Genomic DNA, 23,306 nt, shown 5'->3' with positions numbered 1-23,306 from the left:
GGGCTACGGGGACCAGAGAAATTGTCACGTGATTGGCTCCGGTCAGCCAGATTTCCACCCGTGGCATTGGCCCATCAGCGTGACTTCAACGACATTTAAACAGCCTTTGGCGCTAGGAAAAGAATGAATGGCACTGAACCCCACCCATTGTGAGGACAGGCCTACCAGCTGCTGACTTACATCAGAGTTGCAGGCAAAAATTAACATAGATCCATTAGCATTTGCGCCGGGAAAAAAAAGCATCCCAGCCTTCTTGCTCTCTTATTATTTTCTTTTCCACCCTTTAACCTTACAACCCGCATTACTGATAACGAAATTCTCGATATATTCTGTTGCAGGCCCCCCGATTCTTCTTTTATGGTTTTTGCCAATCAATGACGTTCCGGTAGCAACTGTGGAAGCTCTAGAGATAGTGAGAGGATCTCTAGGAGCAAGCAATGCTCGTTGTGAGTCGAAGCAGCTTGATAACCATCAAAGACATACCAGCTGACAGCTCTTCCACGACAGACAAAACACGCCGCCGAGCTTTGTGCTCTCCTAGTTAATGATCTCCATGGCGAACTTCCTTCGGTACGCAATGTTTTATATCGTTATATGTTTGGATATAAGTGAGATTGTGGGGCTGACTTGCTCGTCGCAAACAGCGAATCTTGAATGCACTACTCACAAAAGGCCGCTCAACTATTGCACAACTGGCCCAACACACGTCTCTCACGCCGCGATACTTGCGAAATGGCATTGCTGTTTTGATACAGCAAAACCTCCTTCACCACTACACAGACCCTAATACCGATATTACCAACTACCAAGCTGATGCTGATGCCTGCTATAACCTTGTACGATCAGGGAAGATTCTAAATGTGATTGAGAATCAATATGGCATCGCAGAGCGGGAACTCGCCCAGACTCTGATGCAACTGGGCCATGCCCGAATCGCCGATCTTTCCCAGGCTTTCGGGTCGAGGGCGCCCAAGCTCAATGGACATACCAACGGTGAACATAACACACACGATGGCCTCATCGAATCAGAAAGTCACTTGAACTCTGTTCTTGTTCGCCTGATTCGAGCAGAAATCGTCGAGACTGTTCGGCCCGAGAGCTTCCGGAACCCTAGGGATGTCTATCGTGAAATCGAAGACGATGTCACCAAACCTCGACCAGGCGAAAAGGTCACCAAAGGAAAGATTGAGGCTCAACGCGAGGTCATCGAACGCTCTAAAACATATAGAGACCAGCCCAAGACTTTGAAGCGTCAGCTTGACATGAGCGGAGGTCCTAAGCCAAAGAGACGGAAGCTTGTTAATGGAGCATCGCAAAATGGCCATGGATACGATGCTCCGAAACTGAACGTAAGAACGGCCAATGATTTACGCATTGATTTCGCGACTGACATTCAGCAGCCCAATGTGGTGGTTAAGATAAGCTACGAAAGATGCTTGGTTGAGCTGCGGAATCAGCGACTTGCAGAACTCGCAACAGAAGTGCTTGGGGAAGTCACTGGTGAAGTTTACCGCACAGTGCTTGATCTTTTGACTTCAGATTCTCCGAGGTGCCAGCCTGACCCTCTACTTGATGAAGTGGCTCCTGGACAACAACCAACTGTGACAACCATCGACATATTTGAGCATCTGGACGAAAACATCAACGTACAAAATGGGATTGGCAAGACTCCAAGGGATAAAATTGATTCCCAGAGTGCTGAAAGGGTCAGGGAGACAGCGCCAGAGTCAGATGACGATTCAGACGATTCAGATGCCGGTCCTCCCGGTCGAAGGAAGACGTTTGACGTTGACGATGAAGATGATGAATGGGCAGACGACAACCATGATGGTACAACTAATGGGGAACAAGAAAACAGAGTAAGATTTGAAGATGCTACGAATGGAAACGATACTCGAATCTCCCAGATGCGCCGTCATCTTCTTCTCCTTGCAGAAAGCAAGTATCCGTTCATCCGCCACTGTGGGATGCATGGGCGTGGGCAGTGGACAGTGGACTTTGGTCGCCTTGTAAGCAAGCTGCGGGAAATCGAACTGGACGCTATCATTGAACAATCCCACGGCCGCCATGGCCTACGCTTGACCCGCATTCTCCGAGAGAAGGGCAAGCTTGACGAGAAGATGCTTCCAGCCGCCGCACTCATGAAGAAGGGTGATGTACAAGGCAAAATGCTTGCGATGCAGATGGCAGGCATAGTCGATGTTCAAGAAGTGCCTAAGGATAGCAGCCGACTTGCCAATCGAACACTATTCTTCTGGTACTTTGACAAAGAGCGAACCCAAACGCAGGCATTGGATGACATTTACAAGGCTATGCTCCGGTGCCTTCAAACCTTGGAAGTGGAGCGCCATAAGGAACGAAACATCCTTTCTTTTGTTGAGAGGAAGGACGTGCAAGGCAAAGAAGAGGAGGTCATGACCGCAGAGCATTACAACAAGTACAACAGGCATCTGGAAGTGCAGGGCAAGCTTCTCGGCCAAGTCATGAGGTTAGATGAGTTGGTATCTGTGCTTCGTGATTATTGAGGAGTGGAAAAAAGAAGCTAAGACATATATGTATATATATTCCTCCTAGCACAAACTTCGCTTGGAATTGGCGGTTGGCATGAGTACTGGCGCTGGGGTAGGGTCTTGGTCTTGTATCATCTCTGCATCCATATTTTGGGCAACCCACGAGAACACCGCAATAAGTTACCTTATTTGACATGGCCAGTCGCACGTCGGTTACTGGCATTGACTGATCTATCTGGCATATATTCTGCTCGCAGGCAATAATCATCTTTGTTCTGGTACTATGTCGAAAGCCGTACTTCAAGTTCTAAATTCCTTTGCCCAGTTTATTTCGCTACTTTAAGGATATGACCTTAATGCTCCCCTATCAAGCCCTCGGCCCTCGGGAGTAATAGTGTTCGGATATAGTAGTGTCGCTTCCGCGATGGCTGTGAACCTCGTCAAGTATTCATGGTTCATCAGGTCGAGACGGTTATGTTAGCCGGTGAACTCCTGATAGTTTCTCCAGTAATAACCGCAATTCGACGGATACCACCATTCATCTCAAACTGGTACCCTGAATGCTATTGATTTGCTATTAAAGACATAGGGGCGTGAATACTAGGTCTCACTTCGCAAAATAGAGGTTGCTATGTCTTCAAGACTTCAATGACCTGAGGTGTGAAGGTCATTAATATGGGTTAGTATCGCGGCTATAGGGTACCGTGATTACTTGTTAGTGGCTTGATAAACTGTGGCTAGTGCTTGGTCAGGGGTCGTTGAGGTCGAGATTCAAGAGTGGAGCCTCTCTCAACACACCAGAGAAAAAAAAAATCCTATGGAATCCGTAGACGGACAGCTCAAAGCTCCACGATTCTCCGACGTCGGTACAAGCACAAATACGCCAGGGTAATTTAGCAGGGATCAATAACAAGCCCCGGCGATTCCCAGGAACTGGAAAGAGATAAGTGCATTGGGCGACTGGAAAAATTTCCCAAGCAGCCAGCTCTTGAGTCTTATACCCGAACTCTTGCTCTCGCGACAAGCTCACGATTCTGTTTTTTTAAAACCTTCGTGACACCTTTGGAACTACTGTCGAAGCAGTTTCTTGATTTGTATTCGTCTATCTCATCAAGATGTCTCCTCCCGTCGCTGCTGGTCGCGAGAAGGAGTCCGGCCTGGCTCGTGTCCTCGGCTCCGGTACGTTTCGCTCCAATTGAAACACACGACTGTGCCATTGCTTTACAATTTCCTGCAATCAATATCTCCAGTTCGAGCTGACAACATCTCGACAGGTTCCGCTGGTATTGCTGAGCTGGCCGTCTTCCATCCTGTACGGAACCCCACCTCTTTTGAGCACAACCAGTTGCGACAAATCTTGGAGTTGTTCACTAACCCCTCCATAAGGTCGACACCATCGCGAAGCGATTGATGAGCAATCAGACTCGTGTAAGCAACCCACCTCTCTTGATTCATGCCATTAGACAAGACATTGATAGTTTGTGCTTGTAGATTTCCGGCGCCAGCGAGTTGAATAAGGTTATCTTTAAGGATAAGGCCACCGCTCCCTTCGGACGAAAGTTCGTTTCTCTCTTCCCTGGCCTGGGATACGCCGCCGGCTACAAGGTCCTCCAGCGTGTCTACAAGTACGGTGGCCAGCCTGTTGCTCGTGATTATCTCTCCAAACACTATGGGGCAGACTTTGAGAACGCCTTCGGCAAGAAGACCGGCAAAGCCATCATGCACTCTACTGCTGGAAGGTAGGATATGAAAACCTATGTTCTTCAAGGAGCTTGAACTAATGCGCCCTGCAGTCTGATCGGCATTGGTGAGATTGTTCTCCTACCTCTCGACGTCCTCAAGATCAAGCGTCAGACAAACCCCGAGGCTTTCCGTGGCCGTGGCGTCCTCAAGATCGTTGCCGACGAGGGTTTCGGCCTGTACCGTGGTTGGGGCTGGACTGCTGCTCGTAACGCCCCTGGATCTTTCGCTGTACGTGTGATGTTCTGCTCCTTCAATTGAATTGGAAGACTAACTTGACGTAGCTGTTCGGTGGGTCTGCTTTTGCGAAGGAGTATATCTTCCATCTTGAGGATTACAACAAGGCCAGCTGGTTCCAGAACTTTATTGCTTCTATTGCTGGCGCTTCCGCTTCTCTCGTCGTCTCTGCTCCCCTTGATGTTATCAAGACCCGTATCCAGAACCGAAACTTCGACAACCCTGAGAGTGGCTTCCGAATTCTCTCAAACATGGCTAAGAACGAGGGTCCTGGAGCTTTCTTCAAGGGACTTGTCCCCAAGGTACGTTTACCAGGCACAGAAAGACATGGTCGTCTTTCTGCGGCCCGCCAGCTCCCGATCAACTCCCGTCCCCACTCTAGAACCTGGAGACGCTAACTTATCCCGCCCTGCAGCTGCTCATGACTGGTCCCAAGTTGGTCTTCTCTTTCTGGCTTGCCCAGACTTTGATTCCCGCCTTTGACACTGCTTTCAAGAAGTAGAGAAGAGATATGGAATATTGGAATTCATGTTAAAGATAGATATACGAATCTAGATACCATCTCGACGGCGATGACGAAGAAGGCTTAAAGGGGAGTTTAGACGGATCAGGTTATTTTAGGTTTGCTACGATAGACACGCCGCTGCACCGATATGAGAGGATCGGGGTTCGCTTGGAAGCTAGGTGATCTCTTGGTGATGCAGGCGAGAGGCACTCAACTCTGTATAAATAAAGCGATTTGATTTGACACACGTCATCTGTTCTACTAAGGTACCTAGGTGTTTTGATTGAAAGATGTGATGTGATAGTGCCGTACTTGCTCACCGTCACCTACTTGGTGATAAGAGCGGTAGGCACAGTTGCATTGTTTGGATTAGCTCGATACAGCCGCGAGCAAGGTCATGATCCCTGTTGAATTCCACCATGATGTATTTCATAGGCCCCTCTTCACAAGGCGGCCCTCAATTCGTGGTGTGATCTGCTCTGTTGTGCGCTCGTGATTTGCCAATGCTGGTCCATGGTCAGCCGGGGGTACGGTACAACGACAGCCTAACGTCGAGTTTATTGTCAGTGCGGGAGGTTGCTCGGCAACCAAACGGGCTCGAAACAAAAAATAAACCAGGTTGCGGTTACCGCAACGGACAGCCAAAGATTGAGTTATAGCTTCTCCCAACGCCATCTCAATTAAACAATGCAACCAACTTTGATGCTCTAACTTCATTTCCTCTGACTCCAACATCCTCTTGTATCTGATACCTTCTTTGATTGTTTTGTTATACTACTTGCTTTCTTGCTTGTTAGTTGCAACGAATATATTCAGATACTTACACCGCATTCCTCAACCCCACCGACTTTGTTTGCGCTCTTGTAAATAGCGTGGCTGCGGCGCCGTCCGCATTCTTGCCATTCAGACGAATACACTTCTCACATACCATCCCTCGTTTCCAAGGAACCAGGCCAGACATGTCTTCTTCGGAGCGAGACAGTTCTTACGACGGGGACTTTCAGCTGAGACATCAACAGTCGGCTTCTTCAGATCCCAATTTTCGAGCACTTGTTCCAATGTAAGTTTTCTTGTATATGCCCTCATGCGTCTCTTGCGCCGACTAACAGGGAACAGGTGGGACAGCTCTGACCCCGAACGCTGCCCCCCTCCACTGCCTCTGAACCCGGGGTCGCCATTGACATCACGGGTGGGAACTTCGAGCGCTATCGCATCTGCTCACGCTGCACTTAACGAGCGAGCGAGAGAAAGCACCATGGTTCCTACCAAGAGAATTGAATCCCCAACAAAGGGACATCGCCGACTGCAGTCTTCAGTCCGTGATATCAGCATGATGATCGAGGGTGCTAGCGGCCATAGCTCGCCATCGCGATCACCGGAACGTCAACAACGTCCAGAGACGCCTTCTCGATCGCGGGATGCTGATAATCGGCCTAATGAAAAGGACTCTGTAGTGTCGAGCACGACACCAGTACCTGGACCCAGCTTGACGCCGATTCTGCGACCTGCAGTTAGACGACCTCCTCCTCAAAGCATTCTCGGCGAAAACACACCACCGCAATCATCCACCATGCTTGCTCTCCAACACATGACCTCATCCACACCTGCCAAAGAACCGGAGAACCCTCTTTCGGATATCACAAATGGCTCATTAACGTTGCCAAAAGGTCCCCAGAACCTAGAAGCGTTGTCAGATCAAATTCTCAGCCTCACAAGCATTGCGACAGGCCTTCAGAAGGAGATGTCTCAGTTGAGCCGTCGCAGCAGGGACAATGCTACGGATCTCCTTAGCCTCAAGGAAGCTACAAATTCGAGAGATGAAGATATCCGCAGAAGCCTCAGAGAGCTTTTGGGGAGCCATGGCAATGGCAACGATGGCCACAATAGGCTCCCTCCAGCTCGCGACCCTTTTGGAGGGTATTACCTAGACAACAAGCCACACAATCTCTCTCCACCAAGCACCAGGGGTTTCCATCTCCCTAGAATTCCCTCTCCCAAGAGCTTTGGAGACTCAATTGAGCGAGGGTCCATCAGCACGCCCTCTCTCGCTGGCTCTGAGGCGCCCCCCTCTGTAGTTCTTCTGGAGCGAATCATTCGGGAGATGGGCACCAAGGAAGGGCAGGAGTCTCTGCTCGGCCGGTTACAGGAAGTTTCCAATAAACTGTCTGGCATGGCCACATCTCACAAGCTGGACGAAGTCATCGAACAGGTGAAGGCTCAGTCCGAGCAGGCCATTATCCTCGGAAACTCTCTGGGTAGTCCACATGCGAGCCGGTCTCGTAACCTCAGTTTTGAGTCAGAAAACAGCCGAAGCGATCTCATGCCGGGCCAAGCAAGGAGTGCCGTTTCCCAGCGCGTTGAGCACATCATGAAGAATGAGGCTCGTCGAAATTCGGAGCCATCAGCTCGTGGTGCTGAAATTTTGAATGACGATCTCATAAGTATCATTCGTTCTGTCAAAGACAGCGTCTCTCAAGGGGGAGGTCTCACTGCCGAAGTCAAGGCTCTTGTCCGCGAATTGCGAGGTGAGGTCCTGGGCATGGGTCGTGAGATTGGCCGACGACTCGAGCAGCAAGCATCTCGAAGAGGTGTTGAAGATCATGATACGCCAAGCAAAGATGAAGTCGCGCGCGTTATCGACGAGGGGCTTGAGCAAATGAAGGATCAGCTAAATCATGTTCTCCGTGAGCATAGACGCCAGTCAGCTGCTTCGGTCAATACTCAAAAAAGCGCTGTCGATTACCAAGAGATATACAATGCCATGAGAGCGGCCATCCAAGACAACGAGGCAACCAAAAGTAACTTGCCCGACTTGAGCCGAGAAGATGTAATCGAAGCTGTCAGAGACGCCTGGGAGAACTATAAGCCCGAGATCGAAGTGCAGCAGCTCGGACTCGAGAGGGATGAAGTCTTGGCTTGTCTGAAGCAAGGCCTTCAGGAATACGCCCCCCGCGATGACCACCCCCCCGCTGTGACTCGGGACGAAGTTTTCACTGCCGTTGTAGACGGTCTAAAGCACTTTGTTCCTCCTCAGGTTGATCAGCCCGCCACTCTTTCGAGGGAGGAAATCATTGACGCAGTTCGTGACTGCCTTGAAGAGTTTGAGTTCCCTGTGGCCCCAGGTGCTGGAAACGACATCACTCATGAGGACGTTGTACATGCCGTTAGGGAAGGCCTTCAGGACCTCGATGTCCACTCCAGCCGGGCTCTGGTACCCGCTTCAGCCAGCAATGATGACGTCGCTGACCGTCTCCGGGAGATCATGGAATTTTTGCGACATGAGTTCAAGACACTGTCCGAAGAGACTAAGGAGACTGTCGCGGCCAATGGACGTGAGACTGAGCAGGTACGGGATGTGACCAAGGACGGCTTTGAAAACCTTCGACAAGCTATGGAGAGCTATGTTGATCGTGCCACTGGCGCTGCTGGCCAGGAAGAGTTCATGGATGACCTTTTGAAGTCTCTGGAAGATTTCAAGGATGAGATGGCAGGTATTGTCTCAACCACCAACCAAGAATCTCGAGAGCAGCTTCAAACTGAGCTCGAGGGTCTCCGCGAAATCGTTAACTCATCTATGGTGCCTGCGCTGCCACCTCAGACCAACAACACCGAGGTTCTGGAAGCCTTGAACACCGGTTTCAACAATTTGCGGCAAGAAGTTTTGCGACCACGCGCCGAAACAAGTGAAATCCTCGATGCACTCAACGATGGCCTCAACGACCTTCGGGCAGGTATGGACCGTGTCACGAACAAGCCTACCGACTTGACCGCCAATGACGAAATTCTTGACGCACTCAAGACTGGACTCGACTCCGTCCGAGCTGATATTGAAGCCATTCGCGACAGCAGTAATGACCGCGCTGTTGCAACGCTAGAGTCCACACCTCCTGCCAACGACGAAGTCCTAGAAGCACTGAAATCAGGACTTAGTGGCGTACGAGCTGATATCGAAGCACTTCGAGATAGCCAGACAGAGAAGGCGGTCGCCGTGGTCGAGCCTAAGGAGAACGACGAGGTTCTCGAGGCCTTGAAGAATGGCCTCGATGCTCTCCGTGTTGACATCGAAGCTATCCGTCAGAGCACCTCTGAGAAGCCTGCGGCACCTGTCGACAACACCACCAACGATGAGGTGATTGAGGCTCTCAAGAACGGGCTTGACTCTCTCCGGGTCGATATTGAAGCCGTTCGTGACAGCAGCGAAAAGGCTATCGCACCGGTCGACAACTCATCCAGCACAGAGTTCATCGAAGCTTTGAAGAACGGGCTTGAGTCACTGAAAGCCGATATTGAGTCGTCCCGTGATAACAGCGATCGTGCTGCCCTCGGAGAGGACGCCTCAAACGATGAGGTCATAGTTACCCTGAAGAATGGTCTCGATTCCCTCCACGCCGAGATCGCAGCCCTTGCAGCCCAGGACAAGCCTGATACTCCCATAGAGAACACTTCGAACGATGAAGTTATCGTCACCCTGAAGAATGGTCTCGATTCCCTTCACGCCGAGATAGAAGCAATCGCTACTGCCCAAAAGGCAGCCGCCGCTCCAGTCGACAACACGACTAATGATGAAGTTATTGAGGCCCTTAAGAATGGCCTTGATTCTCTGCGCACCGACATCGAAGGACTTCAAGAAAGCAACCAGAAGGCTTTAGCCCCAGTTACCGACAACAAGCCTAACGACGAGGTTCTCGATGCTCTCAAGACTGGGTTGGAGTCTCTTCGTTCGGATATCGAGACTCTTCGGGAAAGCAACAATGAACGAGCTATTGCGCCTGCAGAATCAGCCACCGACGAAAAAATCCTGGATGCTCTCAAAACCGGTCTTGAATCTGTTCGTTCCGATATTGAGGCTTTGCGGGATAGTAACGGTGAGCGGGCCCTTGCCGCAGTGTCAACTGACAAGACAGAGGATGACGGGCCTTCCGAAAAGATCAAATCGGACGACATCAAGAACCTCGAGGTACTGATTGCAGGACTTGCCATCAAGATCGACTCTGTCAAGTCTGAGAACGAAGGTGTTCAAAAGGACGACTTGTCTCGTATGGAGGAGTTGCTTCGCACAGTTCAGGACAGCGTTGATGAGATCGCCTCCCGGGAGACACTCACAAGGTCAGCCTCGATAAAGAAGAAGAAGGAGGATGGGGAAGAACAGACCGCTCGTGCAATTGTGGGAGATGGTGATGAGCCTGCATCAAAAGAGGACATGCAAGCCATCGAGACTATACTGCGCAACACCAAGGGTAAACTTGACGACCTCATTGATGGCGAGCAGGCTGTTCGAAAGGACCACATCGACAATGTGGAGGCCTTGCTTCTTGAGACTCGGGAGACTATGGGATCCCTTACCACTCAATTGGAGACGGTCTCCCGCAAGGAGGAAGTCACGGCCCTGGAGACTCTTCTTAGTCAAGTTTCAACTAGACTCGATGAGATCAAGGAACACGCTACCAAAGAAAGTGAAAACCCCGACAAGGTCACCAAGGCTGATGTCGAAGCCGTTGAAGCTGTGGCTCTTGAAGTCAAGACAGCCCTCGAAGCTTTTACTAGCGCCGACCTCGCTCTCCTCGCCCGCAAGGAAGACATCACCAGCCTGGAGGCTCTCCTTGTCAAGAAAGAAGATCTTGCTGGCTTAGAAACCATTGTCAAAGAGTTTCAGGAGAAGCTGGACACCACAGTTGACGCTCAGACCAAGGCAATCGCAGTGCGTGATGAGGAGAGCACCTCAGTTGGCGAGCGCGTCACCGAGATCAAAACCTTCCTTGAGGAGCTACAGGGAACCATTAACGTCAAGCTTGAAGAGGGCGCAACTGGTGTCGAGAGCATTAGCAAGCTCCTCGAAACTGTCGGCGAGAAGATCAATAAGAACGAGAACGTCCATCAGGACCTCAAGGACATGCTTGATACCATCAAGACCGAATTTGAGGACTCGAAGGCTGTTGTGTCTGGTGTCAAGGTCGAGTCCAACGAAAAACTTCAAGAGGCAACCGAGACGCTAAGCACCAAGATCGACGAGAAGATTGGTGAACTCATTAGCAAGTATGAGACTCTTCAGATGACCCTAGATGATAGAAGCAAGGTCAGCGAAGCGCGAGACGAGGCTATGGAGGCAGCCGTTGTAAGCTCCAAATCTGTCACGGATGAGCTTAAGCTTCTTATTGATACTCTTGGCTCTACTGTCACCGATTCTCTGGAGAAGATGGAGGAGGCTTCTAAGACTGTCTTTACCAAGGTTGAGGAGCTCGTGGCCCGCAGTGAAGAGACTCACACTGAGGATAAGGCCGAGCATCAGCAAACCCGCGACCAAATCACTGAGGCCTTGACGGCTGTTGAGAGCTTGAAAGGAGAGGTCAGCGAGTCCCATCCCAAGATCCTCGAATCTGTCAAGGATCTTCTTTTACTTGTCGGAGAACACTACGAACACTCCAAGTCTTCGACGACCGATATCCAGGACAAGATTGTCGAGAACAAGTCTCCTGAAGAGCTCATGACCCTCCTGACACTTCTCACTGATGACAAGTTTCATAACACACATGTCCACGAGAAGCTGGACAAGCTTATCGAGCAAATCTACAACGACTCAGAAGTCAAGGAACGCCTCGACAAGATCATCGAGGAGAAGTACAACGACACAGAGGTTCGCGAGAAGCTAGACAAGATCATCGATGAGAAGTACGACGATTCTCAAGTACATGAGAAGCTCGCCACCATCATTGAGTCGAAGTATGATGATTCGGAGGTTCGGGAAAAGCTTGAGAAAATTATCGAGTCCAAGTATGACGACGCCGAGGTGCGGGCCAAGCTTGACAAGATCATCGAAGAAAAATACGACGACGCACCAATCAAGGAAATCCTGGGCATGCTCGTTGAACAGAAGTACGACGACACGCCCGTGCGTGAGAAGCTTGATTTGATCATGGACTCCAAGTACGACGACACTTTGGTCCGCGAGAAGCTCGATCTGGTTCTGGATGGCCGATATGACGACGCCGTTGTGCAAGAAAAGCTCGACAAATTGGTCGACCACAGCGCCGTTGCCGACCATGCTTTTAGTCGCCTTGACACTCTTGACAAGGTTCATGCCTCAGTAGTCCAGACAGCTGCTGATATTTCTGAGTTCCTCTCAGCGCAGAAGCAGCGAATTGAGCAGGCTCACGAAGACCATACCAAGACTCTTCAAGAGACCATGGCATCTGTGGAACGCAAGCTTGCTGAGAAGGATCATGTTGAGGCAGCAGTTGCAAGTCTTCGAGATGAGGAGGAGAGGCTTCGACAGAGCGTTATGACGTTGAAAACGGAACAGGAGAGTCTGATTCGCCAGAAGACACGCTTAACCGGTGATGTCTCTTCCCTTGAGACGGCTCTTCATATGCGCAAAGAGGAGCTCTATGACATGGAATCTCGTGCCGAAAATCTGGAGCGCCGGATCCTCGAGGGTGTTATGGACCATTCTCGAGTCCTCCTCATGGCAAAGGCCAATAGAAACGGTGGCGATGCTATGAGCCGCAAACGTGTTAGAAAGCCTGCCAACGAGGAGGAGTCTCAGGAAGCAGGTGTACATGGTCGCAAGTCTATGGTGGGCATGGCACTGAACGCCAAACGCAACTTGGCTGCTCCAGTACAGAACGGAGCAGGTCGCAGAATCGTTTCGCTCAGCCAGATCAACAACAATGTAGCTTCTGGAGGTGTCAAGCGCAGCCAGAGTGTACGAACACCCTTGGGCGGCGGCAAAACATACCGCAAGCGAAGCTGGGGTGGTAATCTCGACAAAGGCCTCGCCGACAATGACAAAGAGAACACCGTCAATGAGACTGTCGAGGAGGTTGATGAGGCAGATGCCAAGTCGGCTACAGCCCCAGAGGCGACAGAAGCCTCTACAGACGAGACAATAGTCATTGAATCGACACCCAATGATGAGGGAGCGGATGGTGGTGAGGGTGGCGACAGCGACAACGAAACCCTGAGAAGAAGCAGCCGAGGTACCGTAGTCACGAACAGCACAGATATGTATACGGATGGTGACGAGTATAGTGAGTACAGTTACACTGAAAGCGAGTGGACAGAGAGCAATGTTGGGACTGATGCTGGGTCAGTGCAAGGTAACGAGGTAGTGGTTTATGGGAATTAACGCGGAGGAGTAATGACGGCGAGTCTGATTTAGCTGGTATACCATTCATGTTTATTTCGAGATGGAAACGAGACTAAGGGGACTTGAGTTTGGGTCTGATGTTGCTTTGGTAAAGGCATTGATTGTATGATGGAGCGAGCGTTCAGGATTGGCATGGGCTTTGATGAGATTGGATCGACTTTTCCCCCCTTTTTCTTAGTATTCGCAGTTTGCTTTAGTCGACTTTGATGAGCATCATGTTTTCTTGATAACTTTAGTAACAAAAGAATGTACGAATCAATAATTTGACTAAGACTGTGCTCATGGATATGATCTTGAGAGAATCTCGCATCCGCAGGCAAAGCCCAAATGCAACGGCTGATCCAGGCCACCTTAAACCCATGGTGAGCAGCAAAATAAAATACGAAAAAAAAAAGAAAGAAAAAAAAAGGACGAGGATGCATTGACACGTAGACGCTGCTGATTTAGAATATCTAGGGGAGGCAAGAAAACTTAAGACCTTGATCCTAAGTGACAAAAAGACTTAGGTAAATTAGCATAAGCTTAGGAGGCTCTTTGATAAGTTTAGTTTGGTATTCTGTATCCCACGTCTGAAGTTTTCTTGCTCCCTGAGGGGTGTAATAAGTACCTAGGTAGGTAGATTGGGATATAAAGAATGCAAGCCTTGGAGCTCCACTTCAATGGGCTGCTGAATTACCTTATCTTATCGGCAATTGAATTGAACGAGCCCCTCCAGTAACCGCGTCAGGCTACGTAGGATAAACATATAATTTGCGGACCAAGATTCAACGACGAACGTGATTCTTGACGACTTGTTTTCCCGCACGATCGATTAATTACATTCATCGCCATGGATCAAACCCAAGCTGGAGGCCTCCTTGACCCTCCTGAGCTTACACCGCTCGAGCAAGAGGTTTTAGACGAGTACGAACGCTTGGCCGATAACATGAACAAAGTGCGCCTCTCTCATTCTTCTTGGAACAGACAAAGTCTAACGCTATTCTCAGCTCGCCACTGTCCTCGAACATCTTGCTTCGAATCCCAGTACAGAAATCCTTGACGGCCTTCGCGAGCTCGAGCGCAAGACGAGTCTAGCCTTTACTCTTCTCAAGGCCAGTGTCTACAGCATAGTCTTGCAGCAGGAGATTGACTGGGGTGATGGATCGACAGCGTAATGAATTTAAATGAATTAAACAAGAACGAGAGGATAGATTTGTGGTGGAAGAGACGAGGATTGATACCCAACTAAATATGATACGCGAAACGATACTTTCTTTCACATGGCAATACAACCGACATTCGATATCAAGTGATGTTACATCAACTATACCATTTCTACCATATCAAGGACATCAGGGGCATTCCCTCTATTACAGGCTACAGATACACGATTTTTTTCTTTGATGATACAAGTGGTTTGCGTGAGAATGGGTTTAATATACAGCTCCTCCATAGTACACCTTGCGCACGTCCACCAGCTTCTTGCCCCGGCCGATGGCGATCTGCTCGGGGTCGGGCTGGTTGGTCAACGCTTGGTACGCCGCCTTGACAGAGTTCATGGGGTTCTTGGATCGAGGCATGCGGGCAGCGATATCGTGGATACCGGCGGCGCGGCACATCTCGAAGATACGGTGAGGGCAGCGGAGTCCGAAGCCTGGGAGGGAGGAAGTTAGCTAGCATGATCACGTAGTTACCGGTGATGAGTGGATAGTTACCGGGAGGACGGGCCATCAGCTCGACTACAGTGCCTGAAATCTTGGCAGATACATTACCATAGATAGTACGGTTCTCATATCGTCGGACGGGTTTCATGTTGCGGATAGCCAACATCTGAGCTGTCTCCTCAGCCACACCGGCCTCAGTAGACTTTGCCATACCAAGCCCTAGACGGCCGTTTCCGTTACCAGCAATGGCAACCACAGAGGTACTGCGGACCTTGCCTAGACGAGTTTGATTGGAGACCCAACGAGTCACAAGACCTTTGGTCAGCAGCGAGCGAATGTCCTTGAGACTCATGCCTGTCAGGCGCTTGATCTCTTGGTACTTGCCCGAGTCGTCCTGACCCTGATCCTCGGGGTCAACGGCGTGCTTGTACAAGCCTTTGACACCGGGGACCTTGCCAAGATCAGGTGCCTCAGCTGTGTAGGTCCGATCAACACCCGCGGGACCATCCTGAATGAGCTCAAGATTCGAAGGCTCAACCTCACCCTGACTGCCGAAACCGACAATCTTGTCGAGCTCGGCCTCCCATGCCTCGTCAACAGCCTCATCCAACTTCTCAGCCTGGGAGCGAGTCATGAACTCAGGACCCTTATCGTTTGCAGTCGGCTCAGGACCGTCCTCGGCGATAATGTAGCGCTTGATCAGCTCCGGGTCCTTTTCGATGTCCTTGAGCTCCTCCTCAGTGAGATCTATCAAGTCTTCTCCCTGGCTCTCCTTCACACGCCGCAGTGCCCGAACCATGGCACGGGTAAGTTGGTCGCTTGTCTTCTTGTCGGTGATCTTCATCATTTTTTGTCCGTAATTGTCGATCCATTCGCTCTTGTCAGGCCATTGCACCTCTCTCGGGGTGCCTCCGATCTCAGGCTTGATATCGTAGCGGGGGTCCAGCACGGTATAATCCTCGATATAGGTTGGCTTGTAGGGATCGTCACGTAACCGACCCTGAATGATCATATCTTCGGGGTTGACGGCTTTCTCGCCCAACTCAATAGCCTCAAGCTGCTCTGGTGTGTAGGAGGCCTTGAGGCTCTCCAAATCCTGCTTGGACAAGTCGGCAAACTTGTCCTGCTTGTACTTGTCCATGCCCGCGGTAAATTCACCCGACTCTTTGACCAGACCTAGCTCCCGGGCCGTGACATTTCGAAACCGAGACTTTCGCTTCGACCTGGGTGCTGTGCTATGGAATTGACTACATGGTACGAGAGGGATGGTGACTGAAGCGGTTCGAGATGAGCCGATGCATCTGCTGAGGAGGTTGCGCGCTGGACGTGCGACGCTCATGGTCGGCAGGAAGCGGAGGAGTATTAATTCGAGGAGGGCCAGCGGCAAGGGAGGAAGAGGAGGAGGAGGTCGGGTTTACTGGCGTGTCTCTCTCTCTCTCGCTCTCTCTCGTATCTCTCACACGAGCTAGAGATTTTTTGGGGCCCAAGAAATGGATGGTTCTCAACTGACGAGATCCCCATGCGGTTAGCGGTTGAAGAACGGCAGAAGCCAATCAGATGGGGGCTTTCATCAACTACCTACCATGGAAGGCAGAGCCGACCCTGGAACTTCCATTCTCCGTCCATCCATAAATCACGTGCGGCAGAGAATGCTTGTCTAAATCAACCTCATCCCTTCCATGTCGGAACGTTCCATGAAGCCACCAAAACTTTTCAACCACATCAATCCTCTTCAGTTAACATTAGTGACGCCATTATGAAGCCCAATGAGTGGGATTGAAAAGTTTCCCCTTTTCTTTAGGTACTAGCCGCTTGTTTTTATCCTACTTTCACTATATCGAGTAGCTACAGCCAATCATGAACCACCTTCACATCAGTCGACTTTTGTTACAAGGTGAAACGTCTCAGTAACACCCCTGGAAGCCAAGCGACTGTTAGGGGTCTTCCACCGTTGTCACCAGTCGCTGTGGACCATTTACCAGATTTGCTTCGCCTCCCGTCTGCCACTTTAACTCTTTTTCTCTTCTCATAGCTATCTTGATATCTCTATTTGTCTTTATTCTATTCCATTCCAAGAACATATTATATTCTATTCCCATTCTGTACGTGACTGGCGCACTGTACGACTCATTCAAACTGAATAATCGGGCATTCCTTAATCAAAAATACTCATTATAATACAACGACGACGATAACGACAACGATACCTTCATCTTCACCAGACATACCTTGCCCTCCACGATGGGTCAATTCGACTGGTTCTCCTCCATCGGCGCTACAGACGAGGCTGTTGCTGTCCTCAACGACCAACCTATTATTTTCACCATCCTCTTGGTGGTCCTTGTGGCCGTCATCCTGCAAATCGTCCTTCTCTGGTACATTCACTATGCAACCATGAAGCCTGAGCAGCGCAAAGCAAAACAGGACAAGAAGGATAAGAAGAAAGCAGGAAAGACAGCCAAGCCAAGCAAATAAGCACCATCTATGCCTCCAGACATTATCAACACCAATCTTTGTCCTGGCCAATGACCGCCATTTTCAATCTTATCGACTTAACATTCAACAACACAACCGCCTCACGATTTCTATAAGACGGGCGCATACGTCACGCTACACTTGCCTCTCCCATATGTCATCTATAATATATAAACTTTTCTTAGAGCATCGTCAAGTCTCGCAACTTTGGTCAAATACTCTTGGTTTCCGAGTGATACGTTTCCACCGTCAGATTTCAGTCTAAGTTACATTTGATTGTCGCAGATTAGCCAGTGGTCCAGACTTAAGAAGTTTGCTGGGTCGGCCATCGTATCTTGTCTTGTTGTGAAGTCAGTATCCTGCCTCATCCAAGCTTGCTCAAGTGGCATCTCATTCATAAATTCCATTGTGTCAAAACCAGTTCCAACCCAACCAGTTTTACCAAGCCATGGCTCTGGCCAACTTGTGGAGGTTGGGCTGTTTGCAATATCGCTCCATAGATCCCGATGCGTTTCGACAAGCTCAAGACTCGAATCCGTTATTGCTTCGTGGGGCTCCTCATCCTTCGCAAAGTCGAGGTAACCATCCATGATATCCCAGCTCACGTCCATCATTGTACACCCCTGACGTTTCCGATGCACACATTCGCCGGATTCTGGCACCTTTTCATCTGTCGCTCCAATTGACTGCTGTAATTCAGGAACAACAGACGTTTGATCCGAAATGCGAGCATCCCGGGTCGGGAATATCGTTCTTTTTAGTTTTCTCCTATTTGTCAATGGAGGCATCTGGACATGTACAAGAAGCACCTCCTAGGCCTTTCTCTCCAATATGTCCACAGAGCCTTTTGTTCCACTGTGAGGGTGAGAAAATGCCTCGTAGCCCAATGCTAGATCAGCCACTTGCTGTCTGAGCACTGGAGATTCGGCATGCTGCATGCTTGCTAAGGATGTGGCAATGATGGGTAGTAGTTCGGCGCGGTCCGATACGCTCTGCTTCTTGTATCAGCGACTGAAATAGATGATTGTTAAGAGCCATACCTTGAGATAAGGCATATGAAAGACTCCCGGCGCAAGCTCGGTGAGGCAGTAACTGAACCCGCAGCCCCAGACTTGATAGCCCCTGTACGTTCTCTCTGGCGCCAGCATCAACTGCTCGAAGAGGATGTCGATCAAGGACGACGACTGCAGGTCTTCCAATACTTTAATGTTCGTAATGTTGTCCCTCCTGTAGAGAGTCTGCGATGCATTTCCGTTCACGTCTTTGCATGGGGAGTTGAGACTGGATATGAAGCTGTCAATAGCTTGTTGGTCGGCCAGCTCCAGAGTGTCCAACAGATTGCTCTCGATACGGCCGTCGGCCCTTTTATTTGGCCTGCCCCTCTTCTTCCGCCGCTCACTCGTCTTTGGACACTTTCGAGGCCGTTCTTCTTCCTGGGACATGTTGCGTACATCGACCGACAACATTAGATTTCGAAATGTGGCGGTACAGGCGGAAACTGGGGCAACGAGAGCCGATGAGAGATTTGGGTGCTGGAGTGAGAAAGATAGTAGTCCAGGTGGCTGAACCGAGCATGATCGATTATACTCTAGATGAATGCCCAGGCGATCCCAAATCTGATCAACTTAGTTATAACCAACTCAGAAATTTCCAGGCATAGCTAATATACCTCGCAACTACTAACTACCCCGGCGATGTTATTGAGACGGGAAGTCTCCAGGACCGGACGCCCATTCACCGCAATAGAAACTTCCATGCAGCAAGCACCGGACCGAGCAATCCAAAGATGAGAATCTTCCACTGCCGAGAAGAGATCTGTAATCGTTGCGATATGCAGTGCGCCATCAGGGATATCGATGTTGAACGATGATGAAGCTGACAGTTCGACATTTGCCTGGTTTGCAATCACACGAATAGTGGGGAGTCGCAATGCGCACGACATTTCTATTCCATGCTTGAGCGGGCAATGGGACAGGAGTCGATATGAAATCTTCCGTGGTGTTGTGGTCGGGGCATGTTAATCTCGCGAATCGCACTTGCCGCCGAGGAAGGAGTTGATTGTCTATCCCAACGAGAGTGCGAAGCACCCGACGGGACAGTGGAAACAAGAAGGAGAGATCAGATAACATCCATTACGTAAGGTACCTAGGTAGGTACTATTTTATACGCAGCATCCAAAATGTTATAAGCAGTTAGAAGGAATAGATAGACACTAGGTATCGTAGCCAAATCGCTGTTCATTAGGGTAAGATAGATGTCCAAAATATGATAGTCCCTACTACCAAGGTAAGTCAACTGCATAAATCTTTGGTGTGTACATCATTATCTGGCTGTATCCAATCCAAGCCAGGATAGGCGCACAAAGTCTATAAAATGCACCCTATATTTGCATCCATAATTATAATGCACATGCGTGCTCCGTAAACTCCGATCGATCAATTGATGATTACTTTGCAAACCATGGGAACTTCTTCTTGGCCGGCTCAGCGAGCCCCCCTGAGCCACTTTCAACCTGCACACTTCGCTGGTAAATGTCCTGGTTGACTCGGTTAGTTTATGTCCTTGACGGAACCTGCAACATAATTCTCACCTCTTCATCTGTTGGCATGCGACAACCCAGAATCAGTTCTCTCGCAGTGTCATGCTTGGTTAGATTTGGGTATGGCGTGCTCTGGCTCTTCATGATTGGTAGCAGGACCTCTCCCAGAACCTCAAACTTCTTCCAATTGATACGGTCTCCTTCTGAACCGACAAATGTTCTGCTTCCTTCCTCTGCCGACACCAAGTCTCTTCGATGAAGAGGAATGAAAGGAATCCGGGGGAGAGAAGAGTTTTCCCAGGCTAGGCGGTAGGCGAAATGGCTCTTCTGAGTTCCCATCAATATGCCCAACCGCGCAAATCGCTTTTGGACTTCTGCTGGTACTAGTGTTCTCGTCTGATTCAGTCGATGAATGGCCGTCCCGTTTACACCTGCCAGAATAGCTGCCAGTCCATTGTAGTTGTTGAGTTGCCGTAGCTTGAGTGAAATATTCATAAATTTCTCCAATATTAGTGCTCGGTGCTTGGCTTTGTCCCGCAGCAGGATCATGTTGGCAACCCATTTGGCAACATGATTGAAATGGTTAATCATTCGATTCACATTCCGTAAACTCTTGCACCGCTCCTTTTGGGACGCGGATAGGCTGACGTGTCGAACAAAATCGCGTATGCGAATCGAGGAAAACATGATCCAATCGATTCTGGTCAACTCATCCGCAACATCATCATCGGGGATGTCCATGAATATATGGTAGCGGAATTTGTTCATAGGTAAGTTGTCCGTGGGCTCCAGGTTGCTCGCAGCTCTTTCGTAATCCTCAAACGTATGGAAATGCACCTGGCTCGAGACACTGCTGCTTCTGTCCGCAAGAGAGACCTCTGAGCTTCCAGATGGTCTTACGTCCGTGTCCGATTCTACTGTCAACACACTCACACCCGATGACAGCTCGTTCATGTCCTTTGACAAGATCTCACTTGCGAGCTTATCACTCGCCTCATCCGAGTTCGCCCAACCTGTATCGTCATCTTCCACAACATTGAATTGGAGATGTCGTCGCATATGTTGTGCTGCGATTGAGAAAATCGGTTCTGTGCTGAGATGCCTGATAAACTCCTCCAAGTTTCGTCTGGTTTGAGGACGGGCGAAGTCGCCTGGGTAGAGTGATACCCATTTCGCAACCACCTCGATGATTCGGAGCTGTGTGGCTGTTTTGGAAAGGTAATGCGCTGTCTTGTCGTCCCTCACTTTGTCCAATCGGGTTAAAATGGCAGTGAATAGCTCACCAGGAGCCGCAAACTTGCGATAAAGACATAGAAAAACATCAGAGAAGTTGTTGTCGATTCTTGTCAAGCGAGGAGCAAGAAGGCGATCAACTAGCTCATCAAATGTTACGCCTGCCATTTTCGCTTGCTTGTCCAGCATGTTATCGTCGTTCCTTTGAAGTATCGGGATGTCGTCGGAGTATCGATAGGATTCTGCGTCAGACTCATCCACATCCAAAAACGAATCAGTACTGGGTCTATCGAGTCGAATACCAGGAGTCCTTAGCATATTATTGAGTGTTTGCGCTTGGCCTAGTTCTCCTGCCTCGGGATTCGAGCTGGCTGTATGTCCTTGCCTAGGGCTCCGAGACGACTGCGTCCGGTAGTTTTCATTAAGTGGAGGATTGGAGAACCCCTTGAGTAAAGAGAAATCGGAGCTTGCTCGACTGTGTTTGCTATGTTGGCTAATGGGGCGCCCTGTGCCAACGTCAGGAGCTTCTAAATTAGCAGCAGACTGCGCTCGCCTGCGCGAGAACGTTTCGCCATTTTCTTCTAAACCATAGTCAGCAAGATTCTGTAGGCAATATCTTCCTCGTGCACTCGCCTCTTCGATGGGCTATGGCGGCTCTCAAGATGGTGTGAAGGCATGTTTTAGCAACCTCAGTATCATTCGAGGAGATTTTGTAGGTTGAAACGCAAGATTTAAAGAGTTGATGACTCGCGATGGCTTCAGCGTTGACCTGCCATTCTGCTTCAGGGGTTTCACATTTGCAAGCCACCAGACTGGCTGGCAAACCAGAGTTCGTGAGAGCCGCTAGAACCGATCATTTAGTACAGCCTCATACCATTCAAATAAGTGAATTTCATACCCAAAGTCTGAGGTAGCTCACGCACGGATTCATGATTTGTGACATCATATAATATGAGAGCAGCGTCGACGCGAGGGACGATATGCCCATTGATCTGTTTTGGCCACTGAATGGGCTGCGTAGGGTTCAGTTCGAAGTACTCTAGGTCCAGCTCGAGTAAGGTCACGGCGTGAGAGTTGTTGTCAATCAGCATGCGGACGCTGGAAGCATTCGAGATAGGTGGTCGAGACAGGCCCAAGACCCGCTGGACAAAGGATGATTTGCCAACGCCGGTGGAACCGATGACGGCAATGTTGAAACTTTCCATAGTCGGTGATGTTTGGGACTGTATAGCGTCAAGCTGTGGTCAGCCGTCTGTCGCAAAACTGCCTCTACCATCCAAAACCTGGATAACCGTTTGTTGAGCAACGCTGCCCCGCGATAGCTAGGGTGGGGCCGCATGTGATGGAACATGGTTACATACCCAGTATGAAGAGGGTGTAGCGGTCAAAGATTCTCGTCGTGGAGGCGGCCAGTATTGGCTTGGTTCGTTATCATTGCTGTCGGGCTTCAGTTTCTTTCCGCCGCCGCTTTTGCGCTTCGCTTGCTTTGCCGCTTTGCCGAAGTTGTGCCCCTTTGTGTCGTGAAAAAGATGCTCGTGGTCCTCGTCTTCTAGCGATTGGTAGATGGAACTTCCATCAGATTGATCCTCGTCCTCGGAAACTGCAGCAGCTTGAACGGCCGGGTCGTAGGTCTGGAAGAAGGGGTCGTCAATAATTGAACCGACTGAATCTCGATGGCCGTTGGCCGGGGCTGAAGGATCGGAGTCGCTTTCGATGTTGGGGTCTATGGACGTAGGGCCTGAAGCGGCAATGCCTGAAGTTGGGTGAGCATTCTGTGAATCGGCGTGATTGGGTTGCATTGTCGCAACTTCAGCGACTAGGCTGAGTGGTAGAGATAAACATGGACGGGATAGACTCGATGCCAGCAAGCGCAAATGGCAGATGGAGGGGACCAAATCCTTGCGGGGATGGAAGAACTCGTGGAGCTTGCTTGACTAAGGTAGGGTAGCTACAGCAGGGGTTCAAACCCGTAGTAAGGTAGGCTGTACGAGAGAGAGAGAATGGAGAAGGGATGAAAAGGCTTGTGGTCTGCGTAACGAGAGACAAGAAGGCACTAAATGAAGAGCAAACGAGGGAGGGAGACGACTTTACCGTACCTTAGTGACTGACAAGGCCTGCACTGTACCGTGCTTGGGGAACCAACGGAATGAATTGGTTCGATATCCAATTGGTGGCAGTTTGGCGACCTAGTGAGAGGGATGGATGCGCAGATACCGCGGAAACAAGCACTGCGTCCTTTGGGTGGCAGCCAGAAGGCGAGACAAATGGAACCGGTGTCTTG

At 49.9% G+C, this 23,306-nt stretch overlaps 7 protein-coding genes across 7 annotated transcripts; 4 read left to right on the top strand and 3 right to left on the bottom strand.

The window, feature by feature from the left end:
• The first annotated feature begins 86 nt into the window (after positions 1 to 86).
• On the top strand, positions 87 to 2,790 carry BKA55DRAFT_548814 (RNA polymerase III subunit RPC82-domain-containing protein). Its single transcript, XM_046191150.1, has 4 exons — positions 87 to 446; positions 508 to 570; positions 645 to 1,349; positions 1,401 to 2,790. Exons 1-4 carry the CDS (start codon positions 438 to 440, stop codon positions 2,523 to 2,525), a joined length of 1,902 nt encoding a protein of 633 aa, XP_046056280.1. The 5' UTR covers positions 87 to 437; the 3' UTR covers positions 2,526 to 2,790.
• A 521-nt stretch (positions 2,791 to 3,311) lies between these two features.
• Positions 3,312 to 5,244, top strand: BKA55DRAFT_548809 (mitochondrial carrier domain-containing protein). Its single transcript, XM_046191149.1, has 7 exons — positions 3,312 to 3,689; positions 3,785 to 3,822; positions 3,897 to 3,938; positions 4,002 to 4,249; positions 4,304 to 4,481; positions 4,535 to 4,789; positions 4,903 to 5,244. The coding sequence occupies exons 1-7, from the start codon at positions 3,626 to 3,628 to the stop codon at positions 4,987 to 4,989; spliced, it is 912 nt and encodes a 303-aa protein (XP_046056279.1). The 5' UTR covers positions 3,312 to 3,625; the 3' UTR covers positions 4,990 to 5,244.
• A 707-nt stretch (positions 5,245 to 5,951) lies between these two features.
• Positions 5,952 to 13,114, top strand: BKA55DRAFT_682601 (uncharacterized protein; the record flags this gene model as incomplete). The annotated part of the gene is made up of 2 exons (XM_046198379.1): positions 5,952 to 6,052; positions 6,109 to 13,114. 2 exons carry the CDS (start codon positions 5,952 to 5,954, stop codon positions 13,112 to 13,114), a joined length of 7,107 nt encoding a protein of 2,368 aa, XP_046056278.1.
• Positions 13,115 to 13,964: 850 nt separating this feature from the next.
• BKA55DRAFT_682600 (DASH complex subunit Dad3-domain-containing protein) lies at positions 13,965 to 14,289 on the top strand (the record flags this gene model as incomplete). The annotated part of the gene is made up of 2 exons (XM_046198378.1): positions 13,965 to 14,069; positions 14,122 to 14,289. The coding sequence occupies 2 exons, from the start codon at positions 13,965 to 13,967 to the stop codon at positions 14,287 to 14,289; spliced, it is 273 nt and encodes a 90-aa protein (XP_046056277.1).
• Positions 14,290 to 14,547: 258 nt separating this feature from the next.
• On the bottom strand, positions 14,548 to 16,117 carry BKA55DRAFT_496485 (uncharacterized protein; the record flags this gene model as incomplete). Its single annotated transcript, XM_046186372.1, has 2 exons — positions 14,548 to 14,768; positions 14,830 to 16,117. The coding sequence occupies 2 exons, from the start codon at positions 16,115 to 16,117 to the stop codon at positions 14,548 to 14,550; spliced, it is 1,509 nt and encodes a 502-aa protein (XP_046056276.1).
• Positions 16,118 to 16,414: 297 nt separating this feature from the next.
• Positions 16,415 to 19,442, bottom strand: BKA55DRAFT_658570 (uncharacterized protein). The gene is made up of 6 exons (XM_046197522.1): positions 18,923 to 19,442; positions 18,294 to 18,869; positions 18,093 to 18,245; positions 17,524 to 18,062; positions 17,007 to 17,179; positions 16,415 to 16,896 (listed from the first exon to the last, which is right to left on the bottom strand). The coding sequence occupies exons 1-6, from the start codon at positions 19,193 to 19,195 to the stop codon at positions 16,868 to 16,870; spliced, it is 1,743 nt and encodes a 580-aa protein (XP_046056275.1). The 5' UTR covers positions 19,196 to 19,442; the 3' UTR covers positions 16,415 to 16,867.
• Positions 19,443 to 19,594: 152 nt separating this feature from the next.
• BKA55DRAFT_12649 (ras guanine nucleotide exchange factor domain-containing protein) lies at positions 19,595 to 23,109 on the bottom strand. Its single transcript, XM_046184810.1, has 4 exons — positions 22,387 to 23,109; positions 21,924 to 22,248; positions 21,659 to 21,868; positions 19,595 to 21,606 (listed from the first exon to the last, which is right to left on the bottom strand). Exons 1-4 carry the CDS (start codon positions 22,822 to 22,824, stop codon positions 19,808 to 19,810), a joined length of 2,772 nt encoding a protein of 923 aa, XP_046056274.1. The 5' UTR covers positions 22,825 to 23,109; the 3' UTR covers positions 19,595 to 19,807.
• Positions 23,110 to 23,306: the final 197 nt, after the last annotated feature.

The sequence above is a fragment of the Fusarium redolens genome (genome assembly GCF_020744475.1).
Source record: "Fusarium redolens strain MPI-CAGE-AT-0023 chromosome Unknown BKA55scaffold_1, whole genome shotgun sequence".
In the NCBI taxonomy this organism is placed as follows: domain Eukaryota; kingdom Fungi; phylum Ascomycota; class Sordariomycetes; order Hypocreales; family Nectriaceae; genus Fusarium; species Fusarium redolens.
The sequence above is the reverse complement of the archived record's forward strand: the minus strand, read 5'-3'. Positions and strand labels throughout refer to the sequence as shown.

Excerpts from the sequence above, each read along its gene's own strand:
- BKA55DRAFT_658570 (XM_046197522.1), bottom strand. The coding sequence starts at position 19,195 with ATGTCGTGCGCATTGCGACTCCCCACTATTCGTGTGATTGCAAACCAG. Across the intron at positions 18,870-18,922 it reads GGGTAGTTAGTAGTTGCGAG|ATTTGGGATCGCCTGGGCAT; the intron begins GTATATTAGCTA and ends TAAGTTGATCAG. Across the intron at positions 16,897-17,006 it reads GACCCATCGTGGAGGGCAAG|TGCGCCAGTCACGTACAGAA; the intron begins GTATGTCTGGTG and ends TGAGTCGTACAG.
- BKA55DRAFT_12649 (XM_046184810.1), bottom strand. The coding sequence starts at position 22,824 with ATGCAACCCAATCACGCCGATTCACAGAATGCTCACCCAACTTCAGGC. Across the intron at positions 21,869-21,923 it reads TGAGCTACCTCAGACTTTGG|CGGCTCTCACGAACTCTGGT; the intron begins GTATGAAATTCA and ends GATCGGTTCTAG. Across the intron at positions 21,607-21,658 it reads CGCCATAGCCCATCGAAGAG|AAGAAAATGGCGAAACGTTC; the intron begins GCGAGTGCACGA and ends ACTATGGTTTAG.
- BKA55DRAFT_548809 (XM_046191149.1), top strand. The coding sequence starts at position 3,626 with ATGTCTCCTCCCGTCGCTGCTGGTCGCGAGAAGGAGTCCGGCCTGGCT. Across the intron at positions 3,823-3,896 it reads AGCTGGCCGTCTTCCATCCT|GTCGACACCATCGCGAAGCG; the intron begins GTACGGAACCCC and ends CCCCTCCATAAG. Across the intron at positions 4,250-4,303 it reads ATGCACTCTACTGCTGGAAG|TCTGATCGGCATTGGTGAGA; the intron begins GTAGGATATGAA and ends TGCGCCCTGCAG.
- BKA55DRAFT_548814 (XM_046191150.1), top strand. Across the intron at positions 571-644 it reads TCCATGGCGAACTTCCTTCG|CGAATCTTGAATGCACTACT; the intron begins GTACGCAATGTT and ends CGTCGCAAACAG. Across the intron at positions 1,350-1,400 it reads ACGATGCTCCGAAACTGAAC|CCCAATGTGGTGGTTAAGAT; the intron begins GTAAGAACGGCC and ends GACATTCAGCAG.